This window comes from Theropithecus gelada, chromosome 5, assembly GCF_003255815.1.
Source record: "Theropithecus gelada isolate Dixy chromosome 5, Tgel_1.0, whole genome shotgun sequence".
Taxonomy (NCBI): domain Eukaryota; kingdom Metazoa; phylum Chordata; class Mammalia; order Primates; family Cercopithecidae; genus Theropithecus; species Theropithecus gelada.
Window position 1 is genome coordinate 40,604,611 of NC_037672.1, and position 22,660 is coordinate 40,627,270.

A 22,660-nucleotide genomic window follows, 5' to 3' on the forward strand; every position below is an offset into this window, starting at 1 on the left:
GTCCAGCATGATGCCTACACAAGTAACTAGAGGGGACTGTGGAAGTCTGAGGAATTCTGTCACTTTTTTTTTTTTTTTTTTTGAGATGGAGTCTTGCTTTGTTGCCCAGACTGGAGTGCAGGGCCCGATCTCATCTCACTGAAACCTCTGCCCGTTCAAGTGATTCTCATGCCTCAGCCTCCTGAATAGCTGGGATTATAGGCGCCCACCACCATACCCAGCTAATTTTTGCATTTTTAGTAGAGATGGGGTTTTGCTGTGTTGGCCAGGCTGGTCTGGAACTCCTGACCCCAAGTGATCCACCCGCCTCAGCCTCCCAAACTCCCGGGATTACAGGCTTGAGCCACTGCACCTGGCCTGTCACTCTCTTTGTGATTTGGGAAAGCGTCCTCTTTATTTTCACATGGGAATGAGTGGTTACTCTGAATACAAGGAGGAATGGTCAGGTGAACTATGTGACATATTGTGTGATTGAGCCAGCAAACACCAGGGGGATGCACGTTTCCTTTCAACAAGTGTTTATTGAGTAATAATGACTATGTGTAAAGCACTGTGCTGGGTGCTGGGGGGTGATCTTAGATGAGCAGTGAAAACACTTTAAATTAAGCTAATGCTAGTTCATGATATAGAAATAGATAACTATCAAATTATTGATTCTGAAATGCTTTATTAGTAGTGAAAGTTACATAAATACAGGGAATGGGTGCATAGGCTATTCCCTTTATCTTTCTACCTACCCCTACCCTCAAAAGTAAACTTTATTTTATTTATTTATTTATTTGAGACAAAATCTCACTCCATCACCCAAGCTAGTGTGATCACAATTCACTGCAGCGTGTACCTTCCAGGCTCAAGCAATCCTCCCACCTCAGCCTCCCAGGTAGCTGGGACCATAGGTGTACAGCACTATACCTGGCTAATTTGTTTGTTTGTTTGTTTTTATTTTGTAGAGACAGTCTCACTATATTGCCCAGGCTGGTCTTGAACTCCTGGGCTCAAGTGATCCTCCCACTTCAACCTCCCAAGTGTTGGGATTATAGGCATGAGCTACCATGCCTGGCCTCAAAATTAAACTTTATTGACTTTCTTTTTTTGTAGGATGCTTATGTCAACTGTGACATGTGTGGCCAATTTTGTACCTCATAACCTATTGACTCACGTACTTTGCATTAAAAAAAACATTTTATTACTTTTTTTTTTTTTTGCTAACTTGCCTTTACTTTTTGATCTCCTGTAGGATGATTGGGAAAGTCACTTGACACCTCAGCTCTAATTATCTTCCCCTTGCCAGCAAAGGCAATTCTGCTTAAGTTGGTGCCCTTTTAAAGCTAATATATTAGTCTCACAGGAAATACCTCAAACCCGCAGTACATAGTAAAGAGATAAATGAAGGTTATCTTCGGAAACTGGGTTATTATTTTCAATTTCTTGAGCACCTGGTAAGTATTTAATAAATACTTATTGACTAGTCTGACCACTGTTCAGGGAACCCAAACAGAAAAATGTCTGCTCCTGTGGGGCTTACATTTTGGTATAGATCTACATTTATTGGTAGAGATGTCCGTGAAATACTATTAATTACTTTATGTAGCAATAATTTAAGTTCAGATATATCCTACATGCAACAACATAGTTAAAAAACTCACAAAATGTGCTAAAGAAGCCAAACTCAAGAGTACATACTATTTGAGTCTGTTTACATAGTACAAAACACTCAACACTAATCTATGCGTATGTTCAGTTTGTGAAAATTCATTGAAGTATATGTGTGGTATGTGCACTTTCTGTATGTATCTTATACTTCAATAAAATGTTAATTAAAATATTCAAATTGAAACACAAAAACACATAGCAACTATTAATAGATTCTTGATTAACCATCCATTGGGAAGAAATTCTCTGCTCTCTTCCACAGATAACTTAGAAAACACTGTGTTTGAATAAATTTATTCCAATAGGCCTATTTATTAACTGGGAAACACCTAGTCTTCAGAATTAATGTTGCCCTTTCTTCCCTTCCTCTTCCCCTTCCCTTTCCATCAGAGTCTCACTCTGTCGTCACCTGGGCTGGAGTGCAGTGGCATGATCTCTGCAACCTCTGCCTCCCCAGCTCAAGTAATTCTCCTGCCTCATCCTTCAGAGTAGCTGGGACCACAGGTGTGCACCACCACGCCCAGCTAATTTTTTTGTGTTATTGGTAGAGACAAGGCTTTACCATGTGCCCAGGCTGGTCTTGAACTTCTGAGCTCAAGCAATCTTCCTGCCTTGGCCTCCCAAGTGCTGGGATTACAAGCATGAGCCACCACACCCAGCCCACTCTCTCTTGATGTGAAAGAATCTGCTTTAATGTAGTAGTGTTTTGGAAAATTGAGAATATTAGGTTCAACTGAAACACCTTCTGATACCCTGGAGAAAGAGAAGATGAGTCTTATTCCCAGAAGAAAAACATTCACAAACCCTTTCCTTGTCTTGTTTTTGGCCTTTTCAACAGAGATTTGGGGTTTTGCAGTGGTATGGTTGCCTTCACTGTGAATTAAATAATTATCAGTGAATGTACATTATTCTAGAATGATAAAAGCATAAGAGAGAAGGGGGTATGTGTGTGTACACTCATGCATTCTGGGGTGTTTTCTCTAAGACTGCAGGAAGAGATGTTTAGAAATTACCCTTTTCCTGTAAACTGTTGTGAAACTGATCATGGGACCAGGTAATTTTTGCTGCTGACTCCAAAATGTAATTTATTGGAAACTGGAAGCAGGATGTATTTTCTTTACTATTCTTTGTCTACCATCAGAATTGCAGAAAGGAGGAGCTTTTCAGGGTATAGGTAAGAACTGACCCTTAAAATTTACCTTTGCTGAAGAGACAGGCATTTGTGGGAGCTGTGTTGTTTTTTTGTTTTGTTTTGTTTCTTTAAATGTGCTTGAAACATGCCTTGTAATGTTCTAATATTTTTCTAATTTAGTCTTTTTGCTTTAGACTCATTTAGACTTCAAGTGACTATTGCAGAGGGTACAACTTTATGGATCTAAATTATCAGGAGAATATAAAAGATTAGAAAAAAACTTTAGTTTTTCAAGTTATGGAATATCATCCAAGTCTGGTTTTGATTAAGACTACCAGTTTTCTAGGAATTGTGGTTTCTGTCAAATGCATGTGGAAGGCACTGATTGGGGTTCTGGTTAACTTTCAGAAAACTGCAGAAACACTCTTTGATGTTATTTGTGCAAATGCATTAACATATCAGGGACAGGGTCAGTAAGGGTGCACTTGTACAGTGGGTGTCCATTACAGCCCATTACTGCTGAACGTAAAGGCACAAAAAGTTGAACGGTTTGTGAATGACTGTAATACATGTTTGTTTTCTAAGCTGCCTTCTCTAAACATTGTGGATTGCACCTAAGCCTTCCTGTGCTTATATTGAACAGATTCTTTCTTTTTGGGTAGTGTGGGAATTATTTTCATTTCTCTTCTGGGTTTTGAGATAAATGTTGCATTTTTTAGAAACATCAAGACTTGTCTTTGATTTTCAGCAGTCAATGAATATTGCTAATTGTATAATGCCACTTCTCATCCAGTATCTCAGCAAAAAAGGTTTGGCGCACATGTATTTCACCAGCAGTTTTTATTTCCAGCTTGCTTACAGCATTCACTTTCAACTCCGCCAGTCCTCTAATTTTGTATTTGATCTTATAGATACGGTCCGAGAACTCCTGTGTCTGATGACGCAGAGTAAGTTGCCTTGTATTTGTAGGATTACATTAATTACTAGCCTAAACTGCATGCTTCCAGTACTTACCACTAATTGAAATGCAACTGATGCAAGTGAACTGAATAGTTAGCTGACTTGTGCAACAAAGCACTTGAAGTTGGAATGCAGAGCATACATTCTGTGCAGGAAAGATGAATGAAAAAGCAACTTAAGCATGATTCTAATATGAAGCTGCTGCTTGAAACTTAACATTTGCTTTTCATAGACTGGGCATGTTAAAGTTGTTGTTCTTGTTATGGTTTGAACATTGGTACCCCTTCTGAACCATAGAATTATTTAAAGGGTATTCTGAGTTTTGCACTTAATTCTTGATATGTTGGGGCTTAGAGTTAACAACGAAGTAGTCATTCCAATAGTCTCGTTTTTTAACTAAGAAAATAAATCCCAAACCACTAATTATAGATTCAGAAGCCCAAGTTCCTCCCAGGTTGGAGTCATATAAACTGTGGGATGCTTGAAACCAAAACATCGGAGTTTTGCTCAAGTTCCATGGCTTAGCAAGGGGCCAAAGATCTAAGACATGACTGGCCCTTCCCCTCCCTGCTGCTTGGTTTTCACTCAACCAAGCAGAGGTTCATTCCTTATCCCATATTTCACATTCAAATTTGAGAAGAATCCAAACCCTCCCATTTGTGACCACGTTAACTCTGCTTCAGAAATGGATTTCCCATATGCAGATCATTCTGCAACTGATATATAAGGCAAACTTTATTTATTTATTTATTTATTTATTTTTTGCAAAATACTAGCCTTCTCAGATTCATGTAATTTGTATATGAAGAAATGTTGATTAATACCTAAATCCAGCATCAGTAGTCTGCTCATCCTGACATTGAGAAGCATTTTGTGGCCTCATGGGAGCCTGGGACATCCAGAATGCAATCACCAGCCCTCCTTTGCCTGTCCTTTCCTGAGCCTCAGTTTCAAGTCACACAATGAGGAATTTGAATAGAATTTGCATGTAGAACACGCAAACATCATTTCCACCAATGACAATGAGATTAGGCAAAACATTAAGTGTCTTCAGATTGTGCTGTTTCCATGTTTGTGTTCAAGATGTCTACTTAGTTTGGACTCCAAGCCCTAAGTGGTCAAACTCCAGGGCCAAGTTTCCCATGTGTGATCTGACATAAAGAACACTTATGCCTCAAAACTAAATTCAGCCTGAGCTTGACTGACTGCACAGAGTTAAGTAGTCTGTAAAATTGAGCCCTGGTTATTACTTTTCAAACCTGCAATGGCAATATTTAACATTCACTGAAAGGAGGATTTTATAAGATTGATAGGCAAAACACTACTTTGGTTTGGTGAGCAAAAACATTTTGATAGAATGGATTTCTTCTTCATCAATGCAAGGCTACTATACAATTTGCTTAAAATAGACCCCTAGGAAACCCTAAAAGGTGAAAGAAAGGAAGAGAAATTAAAGAGTTTCTGAATTTTGCCTACACCTGAACACAAAACTTCACCCACAGGAAAAGTTAATGATTTCTTAAAAGGAGTGGGGACAGGGACTCCGTTTTTGCCTTCTCTTAAGTTTACAAAATGCAGCCCCAGGGACCAAGAAGAGTAAAAGGAGCTTCTTTTCTAGAACTCTTATCTAGGGATATCCAAAGTGCTGGGTTTCCTGCTTAGAGCAGATCCAATTTACATGAAACCATGTGGGGAACAAAATGAAAAGTTGATATCAGGAATTTATTCTTAAAATAGAAACTTATACTATTTTTAGTTTATTCCCTTAATATCTCCTTTTCCCAAAATCTTTAAAGGCATTTTTTTGGCACAGGCTATGTTTATTAATAATTGACACATTCTTAAAATAGAGCCCAATCAGAAAAAAAGATGAGCCCTTTAAAGAGAATATAGGTCAGGGGCAGACCTACCGCACAGGCAAACGGAGAAATTTCCACCTCCTGGCCAGCCAAGAATGTTTCCATAGATTTAATTTCACCTTCTTGCCCTTTTCCTCACTTGCACACTCTTTCCCTCCCAATACCCGGCCCACCAAAGGAGTCGGTACTTTGTGAGAGCCATAGGCCATTTTATTCTGAATTCCTTTACTGTAGACTTGGCCCAGAAACAATTTCCAGGCGCTTGGGGTAATTCCATCCTGGCCCTCAAAAATGCCAACCCACCACCAAGGGAGACTCCTGGACTCTGCAGCCAGGAGCCCTCATGCCAACAGCCCAAGGGCATAGACATAAGGTACTGCGGAGCACAGTATTAGTCCAAGTCACATTAATATTCTGGAAGCTGGCCGTCTCCAGGATCCCATACCTGTCAACCCCCATCCCCAGACACACACCTCTTCATTTGGGAGGCCAAGTCTAACCTGAAATAGGGAACATGTTCTGAATGACAACTCAGCCCATTTTCTTTTTAGTATTATCAATTCTCAACTTCTTAATTTTTTTAGAAAATGGCATAAATATATCACTCAGGTTTGTTCCTTGTTTTTTGGCCAGTTTGCTGATATTTCTTTAAAACAAAAAAAAAACTTGAGAAAAAAATAATACAGGTTGAGCCTGCCTTATAGAAAATGCTTGGAATGAGAAGTGTTTCAGATTTTGAACTTTTTTAGATTTTGGAATATTTGCATATACATAGTGAAATATCTTGAGGATGGAGCCCAAGTCTAAACATGAAATTCATTTATGTTCCATATATACCTTATATGGATAGCCTGGAGGTGATTTTATACAATAGTTTAACTAATTTTGTGCGTGAAACAAAGTTTTGACTGCATCCCATCACACAAGGTCAGGGGTGGAATTCTCCACTTGTGGGGTCATGTCAGCACTCAAAAAGTTTTGGAGTTTGGAGCATTTCAGATTTCAGATTTTTGGATTAGAGATGTTCAACCTGTACTTCCCGGTACATGAAAGGGCAAACAAGAGTTTCTCCTTTTATTTAACTAACTGGCTCCTGGCCACATTTGGGCTGAGCTAGTTAGAGCTTCACAGTGGGAGTGGAGATGGGAACGCAGGACAGACAAAGGTAATTCTTAAGGCCTGCTCTCATTTTCTCCAGGCCCACTGGGTGAGATAATCAAATCCCAGATCCTGGAGAAGGCTGCCATTTTCTTCTTGGGGTCCCAGAAGAAAACCTGGATCTGTGGCCACCCATTGTGGCCTAAACCGAAATTCTGACCTGCAGATATTACAGATGGCAGAACTGAATGAAGGAACCTCTTTCCTCTCCCATAATCTACAAACTACTTAGTGGGATGATAAGAGGGTCCCAGTTCAGACAGGCTTAAGTCTTCTAAGATCTTAGCAAAGATTTTAAATCACTTAAAAGATGAACTGACTAGATTGAATATTTTAAAAGTAAGATTTTTTTTTTTTAACTGTGAGAGGAAGAATGGGATGAATTTTTGTGTCTTTCTGGAAGGCCTGCTTCAGTGAATTTTGATCCATGAAGTTTAAAAGCATGGGTTAGACTTTTCTACCTAATCCTGCAAATTTCTTAATCTTTCTTAGATAACTAATCAATAGTCTAAAATAGATGAAAAATCACAGCCCTTCTCCTCTATCGAGGAGTACAGTTTCTTTTTTTCTTTTCTTTTCTTATTTATTTATTTATTTATTGAGATGGAGTCTCACTCTGTCACCCAGGCTGGAATGCAGTGGTGCAATCTCAGCTCACTGCAACTTCTGCCTCCCAGGTTCAAGCCATCCTCCTGCCTCAGTCTCCCTAGTAGCTGGGACTGTAGGCATGTGCCAGCACACCTGGCTAATTATTATTATTATTATTATTATTATTGTTGTTGTTGTATTTTTAGTAGAGAAGGGATTTCACCAAGTTGACCAGGCTGGTCTTGAACTCCTGACCTCAAGTGATCTGCCCACCTTGGCCTCCCAAAGTGCTGGGATTACAGGCGTGAGCCACCACGCCTGGCTCAGTTTATTTTTTCTAGAAGGCACAGCTGCTGAAATCAACGTTCTCCACTGACATGGAGGCAGCATTATGCAGTGGCTTGTCATATCCATGCTAATAGGAACCTCAGCTAAGAGTCCTTCTATGCAGCCAGATTATTAGAATACTCTTGGGGAAGACAGGTTGCAAGTACAGTTTTCAGTTTAGTTCTCTTAGGTCAGACTTGAATTGTCCAACATCTGGAGAGCGGAGAGAGGCACTCACACATTTGTATAGATTCCTTTTGAGTGGATTGAAGGGAAGGTGGGCAGCCATTGCTTTGGGGGTCATTTTCCAGACAGCTGCCTGCTAGGGAGCCCTTTGCATTCAGCGATGCTGCTGCTGTTCATTGTCTGGCCATGGGAGTAACAATTTTGGACATCACTGATGATGTCTGGAATTCTTTGGTGTCTAAGTGCATGGTAGTTTTTTTTCTTTGTGTTAGGCTGGTTTCAGAAATGGACTATCACCATTTTTTGTTGCTAGCACTTAACAGTGAGCTTTAAGAGCCCTCTATGTCTTGAATTTTGGGCTCCATAACCCACTTGTCCCAAAGTGAGTCATTTCTTTGAAAGAAAAATAAAAGGAGGAGGATTTTGCTTTGGTTTCTATTTCTGTTTTCATCTTGCTGCTTCAGCTTTTGCTGTAACAAAGGTTTATGTAAGCATCACAAAAAAAGGCCCTAGGTCTTGCGCAATGTTTAATAAGCTCCTATAGAATATATAAATTATATGTGCAGTCTAAGAGTTTTTTAAAGATTGTTTTCCCTTTCATTTTTCTTTTAAAATAGTATATTCAGAGGTATCCTGACAAAAATTAAATGACTGTGCATATTAGAATACAAAATATATACCTAATTTATGTATTTGACTCCTTACTCTTGTTATAAAATGCCTTATTTTCTTGATTCCAAGATGCCATCAACTGCACTATCAATTACAGCAGTTTTACAAGAAATAACAAGACATGATTACAACGAACATATACATCAGCAATCCATAGTTGTCAGATGCATCTAAAATTCAATAAAATAAAATAAGAAAAAGTGGGTGTCTTAAACTTAAGGCCAAATGATATTTTTTTGGAAATGGAGAAATTGCCTCCATTCACGTAGGAAGCCTTTAAGCCAGCTTTCTACACAAAGAAGCATTTACCCTAATACAGTTTTACTTCATGGAACACCGCCCTCTTTCCCCACAAGTTCTCCCCAGGTTATACCTTTTAATTATCTTAATTTTATTTTTTAAATGCATTTCCAAATGAGAGGAGCCCGGGGCTTCAAATACCATTTTTCTAGTTCTTCTTCAAACCTATTTTGGCACCTACATATAAAATTTTATTGACCCGATTCACTGGCATCACTGAAGACAAAGATGGTCACATTTTTGGCGTTTGCGGCAAAAAGAGGCGGTGGGGTGCCAGCACGCCCACCGCCCGCCTAGGGCCAGAACACGCCGCCCATCACGCGCTGTGCGCAGCCAGGGAAGGGGGCAGTTTTCCAAGCCCGGTAGCGCCCCCACGCGGCAGGACGCCCGGGCGCGCGGAGACGCGACAGGCGCTGATCGCGGTCCCTCTTGTGTTCGCTCTCTCCGCACTCAGGAGCACGAGCATGTTTGACATGCGGTGTGAGGAGGAGGCCACGGTGCAGCCGCACAGCAGGGCCCGCCAGGAGCAGCTGCAGCTGATAAATAACCAGCTGAGGGAAGAGGACGACAAATGGCAAGATGTGAGTTCCGGCCAAGGCGCGCGGGCAGCGGGGAGGCTTCTGGTAGCAGAAAATCCAGCCGGGTGGGTAGAAATGGACCTGAAAGCCATGCGAGGGAAGGGAGCCCTTAGAGGGTTTCAAAAGGTAACACGGTAAACGTGGGACTCAACGGAAGGTGAGTAGCAGCGTGAAGGTATGGAGTGATAGCCCAGACATGTAATCAGCAAACACCCTGGCCAGAAGCTTGGCCACAAAGGTGGGGAGGGGAGGCAGGAAACTGGAATGGGATGCAGAATTGAGGCTGCACTATCTTCTGAGGTTATATATTTGAAACTGATCATGATTATGATGATAATAACGATAACAATGACCAACATCAAACATGTACCAGTACCAGGCATTGTTCTAAGTGCTTGCATGCATTCATTTAATCCTCTTAGTAACTCAATGAACTAGCAACTCTTATTGTCCTCGATTCCACAGACGAATCCCAGCACAGCTGTCACTTGCTGAACGTCACACAGCTAGCGAGTGGGGGAGCCAGGATTAGAACCAGGGAAGGAAGGCTAAAGAGGCTGATGAGGGCTTTGAGATTGTGTGCTGAGAGCCAAAGCGGGGAGAGAGGAGGGAGAGTGGATTATTTCGTTTAATTCTCACAAAGCACTCTGGAGGTAGCTATTGCAAACTTGACTACACCTTTAGTTTAAAAAGTTAACTTCTCTAAAGTTGATAAAATATAGTAACAATTATCTCTAAAATATTTTGAGCACTTACTGTGTGCCTGACACCTTACATCTATTTTCACATTTAACCCTACAAGCTTGTAAGAATAGGTACTATTATCATCCTCATTTTAGAGAGGAGGAAATGGAGGCACAGGGGGACTAAGAAACAAGCCTGAGATTCCACAGCATGGAAAAGATAGAGCTGGGATTATTTCCCGCCAGTGCAACCCCATCCATCTGACTCCAGAATCCTCACTCCTCATCATTATGCTATAACTACCTGTAGGATTGTGGTGAGGTTGTTGTAAGGATCAGATAAATTAATACATATAGAATCACCAGATCTAAAGACTCCAAAACTATTTTTTTCTGCATTGACTACCTTCCGAGTGGAAAATGAATCCCTACTATTCTTTTGTCAGCAAATCTATTCACAATGCAGAAGTTATAAATAGGAAGGAATGAAGTTTCTTAGTTACCTTGTGAGGCAATTCTCTGAAATTTGGCAACTGACATGAAATGTGATTGCATATTTCACACTGCCATATTTAAATAAATGTGCTGTCCTGCTATGGATACTGTAGATAATATCTGGATGTTTCTGCCTTTGAGGCATTCCGGTTCCAGACTTACATTGGATTGTGTGAGAATGCACACAATGTTATAGTGCCTGGGCCCATAGTCAGTTCCCTAAAGAGTAGAAATGGAGATGACTAAACTCTGAAGAATACAAATGGAATTATGCGCAAGTCTGAAGAAGAATATTATATCTCTCTTTCCCTTCCAGGACCTGGCTCGTTGGAAGAGTCGTAGAAGAAGTGTTTCTCAGGACTTAATCAAGAAAGAGGAAGAAAGGAAAAAAATGGAGAAGTTACTGGCTGGAGAAGATGGGACAAGTGAACGAAGGAAGAGCATCAAAACCTACAGAGAAATTGTTCAAGAAAAGTGAGTTCTTTCTGTTGTCATTTTTAATGTACAATATTATCTAGGTTTTTTTTTTTTCTAAAAATTGTTGGCTGTCATAAAGGTTCTGATAGTAACATTTTTATATTCCCTGTACTATCTCTTCAGTGCCACCCTGGTTTCTACCAAGGTCCTCTTTGCAGTTTTCATTAGTTGACTTTGTTATTGCCTCTCCCTTCTACGTCCTTTAGAGAGCGGAGAGAGAGAGAGTTGCATGAAGCATATAAGAACGCTCGGTCCCAGGAGGAGGCAGAGGGGATCCTTCAACAGTACATTGAGAGGTTCACCATCAGTGAGGCTGTTCTTGAACGCTTGGAGATGCCAAAAATTCTGGAAAGAAGCCATTCAACAGAGCCAAATTTATCCTCCTTCCTGAACGACCCCAACCCCATGAAATACCTGCGGCAACAGTCACTGCCTCCGCCCAAATTCACTGCCACTGTTGAAACCACCATTACTCGTGCCAGTGTTCTGGATACCAGCATGTCAGCAGGCAGTGGGTCTCCAAGCAAAACTGTCACTCCCAAAGCAGTGCCTATGCTGACACCCAAGCCTTACTCCCAGCCCAAAAATTCTCAAGAAATTCTGAAGACCTTTAAGGTAGGACAAGTTCCTTAAGAATAGAACCAAAGTTGAACTCCAGGGAGTCAAGGGAGAGAAGCATCGTGACTCAAGAAAATGTCATTCTTTTTACCATACAGAAGCAAAATGTGTTGACATTTACAGCTGTGAAAGCCATAGGTCTCTGGAGATTTGGTTTATAAATGCTTCAGGGACGGTCGTTTCCCTCAATTGCTGTTGTTAATACAGATGGACTCCTAAATAAGATTGATAGTGGAGTCGTCTCCATGAGCAAGGTCTATTTTCTAGTTTGATATAATGGCATGATTTCTCTGTACTAGTGGTAAAAACGCTAATTTACTAATACCCTAGTATTTCTAGGTATCGGGAGTTATGGCAGACTCCTCAAAACAGCATTTTATTTGCTTTTGGTTCAAATAGAAGTATATGCAGCTGCCTCTGTTTTAGGAAGAAATTAGCATTCAGCATCCATTTGACATTGCAGCATCCAAAAAGATGCTGCAATTGATACAAATACAAGGAACACATGGGAACATGGGACTTACTTGGCCCTCAGATGAGACAGGTTTTTTAAACCAAGTGGAAAGAAACTGGGTTGTTTTGCTAATGAGTGCGTAAAATAGTGTTCCAGACTGAAGAACTTGTGGAAACCAAGCATCTTTTCACTTCCTCAAATTCAAGTACTTTCCCTTATGTTAGGAGGTAGCACTCATCCTTTGTCTTACATTCTTTTGACTTATAAAGAAAAATCAGTTCCCCTTGTCCTTGTGCTTAATGAGTTTGTAACAAACAGAGGTGGACTGCGTCACTCCGAGATGTGACCATTACGTAGAAAAGTTTTTGTAACTGATTGAGCAATGCGATGCCATGTAGCTTCCTTGCTGTATTTCAAAGGGAACAAAACTACACTTTCTGACTTTTGCTAAAATAACTCTGAATGTATCTCAAAAATCTCTCTTAGGCTTTGATAAAACAAAAGAAAAATGTCCAGACTGTCTCATCTGGATCACATTGAGTTGTTTGTCCCCTTATAAGGACAGGGGCCACGTCTCTGTCATTCATGGCTTCATCCTGAGAGCCTGGCACAGTTGCCCAGGACAGAGTAAGCACTCAGCAAGTTTTCCTTAAATAAGTAAGTGAATTTTTCCTGAGAAGATGAGCTACTAATCATACGGACTCACACACACACAGATACACACATGCCCATGTGTGCTTAATGGTCCGCCTAAGTGTTTCAGAAGCTTTCCTTTACCTAGGGCCTATGATAATGAATGGCTATGGTATTTCCTGAAGGAAGATTCTATGTTGAGGTGGCCCAGAATAGGATAGGGAATACATTTATTTAACTGGATTTCCAAGACATCTGATCATACAGTCTAGGTGTCCACTTTCCCTCCTTTATGTAAATAGTGCAAAGTGATTGTTTAAACAGAAGAATTAGCATAGATGATTTTATGGCAGAACTTCAGCTCTGAGAAAACTCTGTTCTTCACCACTGCGGCAAAGTGGAGCAAAGTGGTATGGCGGCCTCAGAAAGCACTTCCATGGAGGGGGTTATTAGAGAATTTGAGCAGAGGCCCTCTTAGAGCTGGAGATTACTCCGCATCACTCACTGGTGGGGTCCCCTGCCTCATCATAGGCCTCACTGGCTAGTATTTCTATTGATGGCCTACAGTGCCATTACTGAGTGCATGGACAGCAACTTTGGTCAAAGGTAACATGCAAATCAGACTGTTGTTACAAGCTAATAATGCCAGGACAGAAGCTAAGGAGTAGGCGTGTGTGTGTGCGTGTGTGTGTGTGTCTCTTGGAGGGCAGGGCAGGGAATACAGGCTCCGTTGTTTTTCCCGTACAACAGAATTAAGGATAAAGGAACATCAGAGAAATAGTTTAAGGCATTGTTTTTCAAACTGAGAGTTACCACCTGTTGCTAGGTTATAAAATCAATTTAGTGGTTTGAAGCCAACATAAAAAAAATGAACTGGAATAGAACACAATAAAAAAACATAGTGTATCACACAATGAAGGCAAAATTGCTTGGGGAAACTTCTGTTTCAGTTATATTTATGTGTGTGTGCTGAGTTGTGATTTAAATTCCTTTTTATGGGTAACAAATAATAGAATAAGAAGACCAGTGGCTTAAGGTAAATAAACTATAACTAATATCCAGCCTTACATTATTTCTTTTAAAAGATTTTAAAAGGCCTAATGAGGCTGGAACTATAACTAATACCCCGCCTTCCATTACTTCTTTTAAAAGATTTTAAAAGGCCTAATGAGGCTGGGCAAGGTGGCTCACAAAGTAATGCCAGCACTTTGGGAGACCGAGACAGGCAGATCACTTGAGACCAGGAGTTCGAGACCAGTCTGGCCAACATGATGAAACCCTGTCTCTACTAAAAATACAAAAATTAACCAGGCATATTGGCACACGCCTATAATCCCATCTACTTGGGAGGTTGAGGTACGAGAATTGCTTGAACCAGAAAGGCAGAGGCTGCAGTGAGCTGAGATTGCACCACTCCACTCCACCCTGGGCGACAGAGTGAGACTCCGTCTCAAAAATAAATAAATAAATAAATAAATAAATAAATAAGAGGCCTAATGATAATAATGGCTAATAGTTAAGACTTAAAATGTGTCAGGTACTATTCTAAATTCTGTACATATGGTAATCCATAAAATCTCCATAACAGCACTATGAGGAAGATACTGTTACTTTAAATTTTGCTTCTGAGCACAGAGAATAGGAAACCTGTTGAAGATTCCATGCTTGTTAAATGGTAGAGCCAGGTTTCAATCAGGTCACCTAACTGCAGAGCTCCCTCTCAAAACCACTCTACTTTCTGCCTCAAATTTCAAACCGAGATTTCCAGATGCCTTTCAGTAAGCCAGGCTAACTACCCTCTCTGGTTTCCCTTTCTTGCTCTAACTGCCTCCCCTAGATGTGAGTGCAAAACAAAAATATTTTAATGTGCATGGTCTTTTTCTTTTAAAAAAATGGAGGTTATAAAAGTAACTAGAAATAGAGATTCATTGTAACAGAGCATAGTCTCAGGTCCCTTACCCTCTGCCTTAGCCTCAAAAAAAGTATCTGTTGCCCCTGCTACCACCATGGGATAAGCTGTAAAAATATTCCTCATCTGTGGTAAGTTCTGCCTCATTTGTATGCTAGCCAGAAAAACAGTCAAAATTGTGGAATAGCAATCAGAACTGAACTGAAACAGTATTGGAACCCCAATATGCGGCATGTGTTTGTACTTAAGATTCTTTGGTTTTCTGTACTCTAAAATAAAAGCAGACCATAAATGAGGTGAACATGAAATGGAATCTAAAGTGAAGTGGCCCAAGCAGGCAAACTACCTTTTAAGGAGGCCCTTAAAGATAGCGTTTATAGAAGCCCTAACTTGTAGATCCCATCAGAACATTTAAGAGACCTCTTTCTTGATTGGACTGTGGTTTTTAAATGATCATCTTTTGAGGTAATTCTGAACGTGTCGTTTTGTTACAGTCTTTGATTGGGGTATATATAGCATGTTTTTTGTTCATTCTGGTTTTTATAGGTAGATGGGAAAGTCAGCGTGAATGGAGAGACGGTTCATAGAGAGGAGGAGAAGGAAAGAGAGTGTCCCACGGTGGCACCTGCCCACTCCTTAACCAAATCCCAGATGTTTGAAGGTGTGGCCAGAGTGCACGGGTCTCCCCTGGAGCTGAAACAAGACAACACTAGCATCGAAATCAACATAAAGAAGCCAAACTCTGTTCCCCAAGAGCTCACAGTAAGAACCGAACATTTCCCCGCCTCCCTTTGGGATAATTCCATGGTGAAAGAATCTGTTTTTAAAAATAAGTAGGTCATGATAATGACCATTTCTTTCTATGTTGGCGTATTAGTTTGCTAGGGCTGCTGTAAGTATCACAAACTCAGTCGCTTAAATGACAGAAATTGTCTCACAGGCCTGGTGGCTAGAAGTCCAAAACCAAGGTGTTGGCAGAGTTGGCTCCCTCCACTGGTCATGAGGGAGCATCTGTTCCAGGTCTCTCTCCTAGCCTCTGGTTCCTGGGCTTATGGATGTGTCATCCACCTCTCTGCCTTCATCTTCAGTGGTGTTCTCCCTATGGATGTGTCTGTATTCTGATTTCCCCTTTTTATTTTATTTTATTTTATTTTTTGAGATGGAGTTTTGTTCTTTTTGCCCAGACTGGAGTGTAATGGCTCAATCTTAGCTCACTGCAACCTCTGCCTCTGGGGTTCAAGCAATTCTCCTGCCTCAGCCTCTCGAGTAGCTGGGACTACAGGCATGCACAACTGCACCCAGTTAATTTTGTATTTTTCATAGAGACAGTTTTCACCATGTTGGTCTTGAACTCCTGACCTCAAGTGATCCACCCACCTCAGCCTCCCAAAAGTGCTGGGATTACAGGCGTGAGCTACCGCACCCGGCCTGATTTCCCCTTTTTAAAAGAACACCAGTCATACTGAGTAGGTCCACCCTCCTCCAGTGTGACCTCATCTTAACTAATCACATCTGCAGCAGCCCTATTTCCAAAGGTCACATTCTGAGTATTTAAAGGGTTAGGACTTCAGTAATATGAATTTTGGGAGACACAATTCCACCTGTATCATTGGGGTATAATGGAAGGTATTACAATTTATGAGCCAGAAATTACCTTTTCTTGTCTCACTATTGGTGTCCAGTGTTATAGAAGAATAAGTAAATCTTTAAGATACCTTTTTTTTTCCTGTTTATTTAGGACCTCATTAGACTTGTTAGTGCCATTTGAAAATAACTGGTGCTATCAGAATCTGGCTTTCCATCCCCAACGATATATATAAAAGGGCCTTTTTCTTATTAAAGAAACAAAAATTCATTTAAAAGCTGAAAGTAATGTAGAGCATGAGAGTACTATTGAATGGCAAAGCTAAAAAAATATATGCTAATACAGGTATGGCAGAAAAGTGAACTCACTATGATATTTGTTGCTTTGGAGTAGAAGACATCATTGGGAAAACTACACTTTCTTCCATCTCTCACCAGAAAGACTCACGCTGGTTTTACTAATCTAACCAAAACTGTCACTACACAGATGCAGCCCTGCTTTTGAGGTGGGGGCTGGACTCTGTTCAACCTCATTTGTCCTCACCAGAGGCTGAGTTTCTGCTGTTCTAATTTATAGCATTTGGGTTTGTATTATAGTTAAAAGAAGGAAAAAACTGTCAAGATATTTTCCCCCAGGACCTAGAAAGGTTTGGTGTGAAAGGAAACGCCTTCCAGCACCAAGGGAGCTGAGCGTTGTGTGACCCAGCTAGCTAAAACCCACCCAGAAGGCTGGATATCATTTTTTTTTTCCTCTATGATTAGTCTTTTGAAGACTAAAATTATGTTTTTCAGAGGAGTTGAGAAGATATAATTTTTCCCCGCAGTACCCAAGTGCTCTATGAAAGGGATTCACATGGGAATAGACCAAAATCATTTTCTCACCATGGTAACATGTTTCCTAGTCTCTAGGAGCAAAGTTTTGTGATCCAGGCCAATGCATTCTCTCCTGAACTTGGACTTCCTGGACTTCCATTTTACTTTTCATTTACATACGTCTTACCTCTGCTAGAGATTTCTTGCAGATGATCAGGAGACAGAATATTGAGTTCTGCTAGCAGTATGAGAACTTAACTGATACAGTAAACATTAACTTACGCTGTTAAAATTAGACTAGAAGCCCCCCAAATTAGACATAGGGGTGGCATTGCTTTTCAGGGCAGTTAATAATTCTGTTCTCATTTCTCTTTTGCCATTTTTCATGATGAGCATTTTCTAAATTCCCTTCATAAAAAAGATTTCACATTGATTACATATCCCCCAAAGTATCTTGTTTTAAGAGAAGCAAAATTACACGATCTGAAAGAAACCATGCTATTTCAAAAGTTTATGCATGATCACATGGAGAAAGGTGGCCTTCAGGACTTTCTTCCTAGAAACGAGCCGGATCCTGGTCGCCTAAGGATGCAGGTCTAAACTCAGAAAAGCCTGGGAGTCTTTCCCTTTTGTGTATTTCTTCCTTGGAGAAATTGCCTAGTTCAGAGTAATTTCTAGTTCAGTGAACCCTAATGTTTCTGAATAGGTAGTAGTATTTATGGACCCTGTCTATAGTACTTGAGGCTCTTAAATCAACTGTGGCAGGGGGTATTGCATTACTTTCTGTGTGGGAAAATCTCTGTATATATCTCTCAGACTATAAGCTATTAGCTGTACTACATAGGACTGTGGCTTATTACTAAAACACTCATCATACTCACATGCAACTTAGGACACCACAAGTTTTCCATTCAGAGTGAGTTATCCCAAGAGTCATTTTAAAAGAATCACTTCTCCAGTAAACCTACTCCTCATTTTACTTCTTTCTGCATGATTCCAAGCAAAGCATTTCTTGACTTTGTTACAGCCAGTATACTCCTGTTAAAATAAAATTTAAAAAAGGAATTAATTGGTCATGGCAAAATATGGTGACCAACTTAAAACAGGAGGCTGCACTTCAGGGCCTCCCAGAGATTGACACCAGCTTGGACTTCATTTTCTGTTTCTAACTCACTTGCCTGATTCTGTGGGGCTGTCAAAAGATTAGTGTTCTTCTTTTTAAATAGTGTCTTTCTTCCAAAAACTGCATTCCCAACAGATACACTCTCTACAGAGGAGTAGCTTCACCCACCAGTAAAATGTCACAATTCCTTTAGGGTGAGCTAGAACTGTTCAAAGGGCACAGCAGCAGCAGTAGGCAGGAGCATGAATTCAGGAATGGAGGGAGAACAACAGAGAAGGGCGGCCCGAGACCTGCTGGGGGAAGGGATGCGTGCGAAACGTCAGCGTCTGGGCCCCGGATGGGCACTATGGATGATGTCATGTTATCTCTTCAGTTTCCTTCTACTTCATCTTTCTCATTTGAAACTCTTGGGACCATCACTTTCTTACTTTAGAACTAGATCCAAAATTAAGTTAGGAATTTCAAAAAATGTTTTGTCTGTACCTCCTCATGCCAGATAATTCCCAGTCATCTTCAGTCAAATCACCTTTATGATAATAAGATTGTGATAGCAGTTACCCTGCAGATGGGCACCTGTTAACTGGTAAATACGAATTAAGGACCTACTGTATTACCTGTTTTTTGAAATAGAATAAGCTTCTAAACTTGCCAGGAAAAAAATGTTCATAAAGCCACTAGAAAAGTATACAGAACAATGTAGAATTAAATCCAGAGGGACTCTGACTTAGGATGGTTCAACTTACGATTTTTCAACCCTATGATGGTGCAAAGGCAATATACGTTAAATAGCAACTGTACTTCAAATTTTGAACTTTGATCTTTTCCTGGGCTAGTAATATGCAGTAGGACACTCTCATGATGCTGGGCATGGTTGTGAGTGAGCCCCAGCTCCCAGTCAGCCACGAGATCACAAGGGTAAACAACCAATACCCTGTAGTGCGCTGGATCTCCAGATGATTTTGCCCAACCGTGGATGTAAGAGTTCTGAGCATGTTTAAGGTAGGCTAGGCTAAACTATGATGTTTGGTAAGTTAGGTGTATTCAGTACATCTTCGACTTAAAGATATTTTCAATTTACAACAGTTTATCGGAATGTAACCTTATCATAAGTCATGAAACATCTGTACTAGATGGTGGAGTAAGAAAACCAGAGGAATATAAGATTGCAAAGAACAGGCAAGATCCTTGTAGGCTGAGTTTAGTCTGGGAAGGTTTTGTGTGGATGTGGATTTTGAAACTTGACAGTAAGTGTGGGATTTGTATTGAAGTGGAGGAGGGGCTATTCTGCACACCAGGAAGAGCAGGATCAAAGGCATGGACAGTGGTGAGGAGCCCACCAGAGGACCCCAAGAAGGATAAGAGGTGATGAGTGTGCTGTATATTCCAGGCAGAGGGATCAGGTCCTCCTCTGACCACCCCGTCCCCTCGCCCCCAATTATCCCTGAGATATTTCAGGGGTTTTGTTCATTTCAGCGTCTCTGTTAAAGGACCAGTGGAAACCTCTCACTTTTTTTTTTTTTCATTTTAAAATACTGGCTTCTGTAAGAAAATCCTGTTATAGCACACAAGTAGACTCCTAGAAATAAAGGACTGTAAAATAGTTTAGAAGGTCTTCTAATCTGAGGGCTAATATATCCTGTGTTTAGTGGCCTACAGAAAGATATTTTTATGTATGTCTCCCCCAAAGCTATTCCAGTGTTGTCTTGATTCCCTGTCAGTTACATTTGTATCTGAAGCTCTTCTTTCCTCAGTGGCACCAAAATGACCCTTTTCAAAAATACCTAAAATACTTCACACACTAGATCAAAGGTTAGACTCCACCTGAACAAGCCAAACTGTCTGAGCCTTAATTTATATTTAAAAAGAAGTATAATAATAGCAGAGACATCAGATGGTATTGTGAGAATTCATGTCTGTAGAGCACTTAGCACACTGTCAGGTGACTCAGAGACCACAGGTGCCACTCAGCTGTCTTTAATATTGTCATACAACAAGTGGGAGTAAGGAAGTTGTAATATTTAATACATTTTGCAGAAGCCCATAAAGGCAATCAGTATGAAGTTTTTTGGATTAAAGTAAGATGGTCAAAATTACCATCTTGAACAGATATGAATTTCATACAAATGAGATTAATTCCTTGTAATCTTCTAACTCAACTTGTTGTTCCAACTGTAATTCTCTAAAAAACATACAGATGTGGACAGCTTTTTCTAAAAGACAGTTGTCCTTGCAGACACTTACATGATTTTTCCTGCAGCTTTTTTTTGTTTTTGTCTTTTCCCCCCTTTTGTAGAGAATGGGGTCTCACTATATTGCCCAAGCAGGTCTCAAGCAATTCTCTGGGGCTCAAGTGATTCTCTCACCTCTTCCTCCCTACGTGCTGGGATTACAGGCATGAGCCACCATGCCCGGCACTTCCTGCAGCTCTTTTTGCCTTTCCTGTTGTTCCCTCCTTTCCAGTTCTGGCCCCCTACTGCTACCTAAACCCCTAAGACTCCCACCCATCCACACCTGTGTCACTCCCTTCCATGTCTGTTCATCGGATCTCTCTCACCAGCTCATCTCAAATGACGCAGCCCTTGTTCTCCCTCCTAGTCAGCACCATCCCACCAGGTTTGTGGCAATTTTCCCTCATTGACCAAGGGCCAAACTCACCTATTGGGTATCTAAACTACTTCATCTGCTTTTCTCAAACTAAGTCACAAGGTAGGTCTGTTTTTCCCATTTTGAAAAAGCTCTAGGTCTTCCTCTTGAAAATTCAGTACTTATGTTTTCTGTTCCAGGAAAACAGACAATTGGATCTTTCTTGAAACATTGCATTTTGCAGTGAGAGCAGGGTGAAGGCATTTGAGTAGGTGCTGTTTTTCTTACAGCTGAGACCAACTGCAAATTCCTTTTAGATGGCAAATGTCAATAAACATTTCTTTAGAAACTGGTTTTCTCCATCTAGAAGTAGTTGTAAGATTGCTAGATTTAATGATTTTTAAGTCATTAAAGAGATTTAGATACAGATGCATTTACAGATTTCAAGAAAGCATACATCAGAGAAAATAAAAAATTAACCTGGCCTACCTATCCAGTTACCTGGATCAAAACCTCATTTTTTTTTTTTTAATTTGAAAAGTTTAGTACAAAAAAAAAAAAAAAAAGTATAAGACATGGAGAGCCTGATTCTCCATATAGATTCTCTGTCTTCCAGTGGCAGTAGATATTTGGAGGTATAAAAGTGAAAAGAGAAATCCATGCACAGCATATGTGGCACCTGGGTCTGGCACCGCAGTGCCAGAGCATAAATAGACTGATTTTCCAGGCTTGTGTCCAGATAAGCTATTCAAGACAAGAGCCAGGAATTCACTCAGAGTCACAGAACCGTTGCTCAGGAGAGGACATTGGACATCATTTGTTCCAACCCATAGAGGTTAAATGATCAGTCCGAGCTCACCAGCAACTCCATGCTAGAGACAGGCCCAGCACCCAGGTCCTCAGTCTCAGGAGGGTGCCTGCCCTCCTGCTTCACGTTTCTAATACATCTTGCAGTATTGTTCTCTGGGCCAGTCCGCCACCAAGATCCTAGTTAAAATGAGCAGCCAGATGCCAGGTAGGCTTTGGGCTAGACCATGTCTCTCTCAAGCCAGGAAACTGCCGCCTCCCACCTGAGGCCCCAGGGCTGAGTCTGGCACCCGGGCAGTTTGGATCGCATTCTCAGTTAAGGGGAAGCCAGCTCCTGGCTGAGTCCCATGCAGTCTTTCTGTGCTCTCATTCATTCACATCCAGGGATCTGTTTTTATTTACTTGTTTTCATTCTTGAGAAAGTGTTACCAATTGGAGAAGGGAAGGGCTCTCCTCTGTTGAGCTGTAACCAAAGAAAAATACAGGTCAGAAAACACATTTTTCCAGCAAGGCGGGTTTGTTTGAAGCAAACCTCTGAGTGTATCACTGCCAACTTTGAACTCATTTCCTTTGAAGTAATGATGTGAGTACAAAAGTAATAAGCCTCCAGGATGGAGTATCCAGACATAAGTTAATTAACCTGGCTTTGGGGATTTCCCTTGATTACAGATAGCCTATATACATTGCAGAATACAGAAAACTGGAGAGACCATCAACTACCTATTACTCAGCCACTCTGAAATTAATGCTAAGATTTTTAGAAAATGTATATTCTTGTTTTTCTCACTGTGTATAAAGTATTTTTAAATGGGTTCCTGTTATTCAAATTGCTTGCTTTTTCTCTTACTTTATCTGAATATTTTGCTAGCAGTAGCCAGATTTTGATGACTGGCATACATTTAAACTAAGCCAGAGTATACATTCCATAAATAATGCATAATATTTATTTACTTAACAAGGATTACACATCTGGCTCCTAATCCCTCAGAACCTGGACTGAACAGAAATCCCTGAGATGAGCTGATGGCCAGGGGCAGTTGGGTCTCCAGGAGCCAGGAGAGATTCCAG

At 40.7% G+C, this 22,660-nt stretch overlaps 1 protein-coding gene across 21 annotated transcripts in view; it reads left to right on the top strand.

Moving 5' to 3' along the window:
* The window catches only part of LIMCH1 (LIM and calponin homology domains 1), a 349,028-nt gene that overhangs the window by 284,027 nt on the left and 42,341 nt on the right, over nt 1-22,660 (top strand). For 15 of the 21 annotated variants that reach the window (XM_025385005.1, XM_025385009.1, XM_025385004.1 and 12 more), the window contains 5 exons: nt 3,697-3,732; nt 9,290-9,416; nt 10,908-11,065; nt 11,275-11,683; nt 15,229-15,444. In XM_025385005.1, the coding sequence (XP_025240790.1) occupies nt 3,697-3,732; nt 9,290-9,416; nt 10,908-11,065; nt 11,275-11,683; nt 15,229-15,444 (946 nt within the window). The remainder of the gene's footprint in view (nt 1-3,696; nt 3,733-9,289; nt 9,417-10,907; nt 11,066-11,274; nt 11,684-15,228; nt 15,445-22,660) is intronic. The other 6 variants (XM_025385019.1, XM_025385008.1, XM_025385007.1 and 3 more) reach the window with 1 other exon arrangement.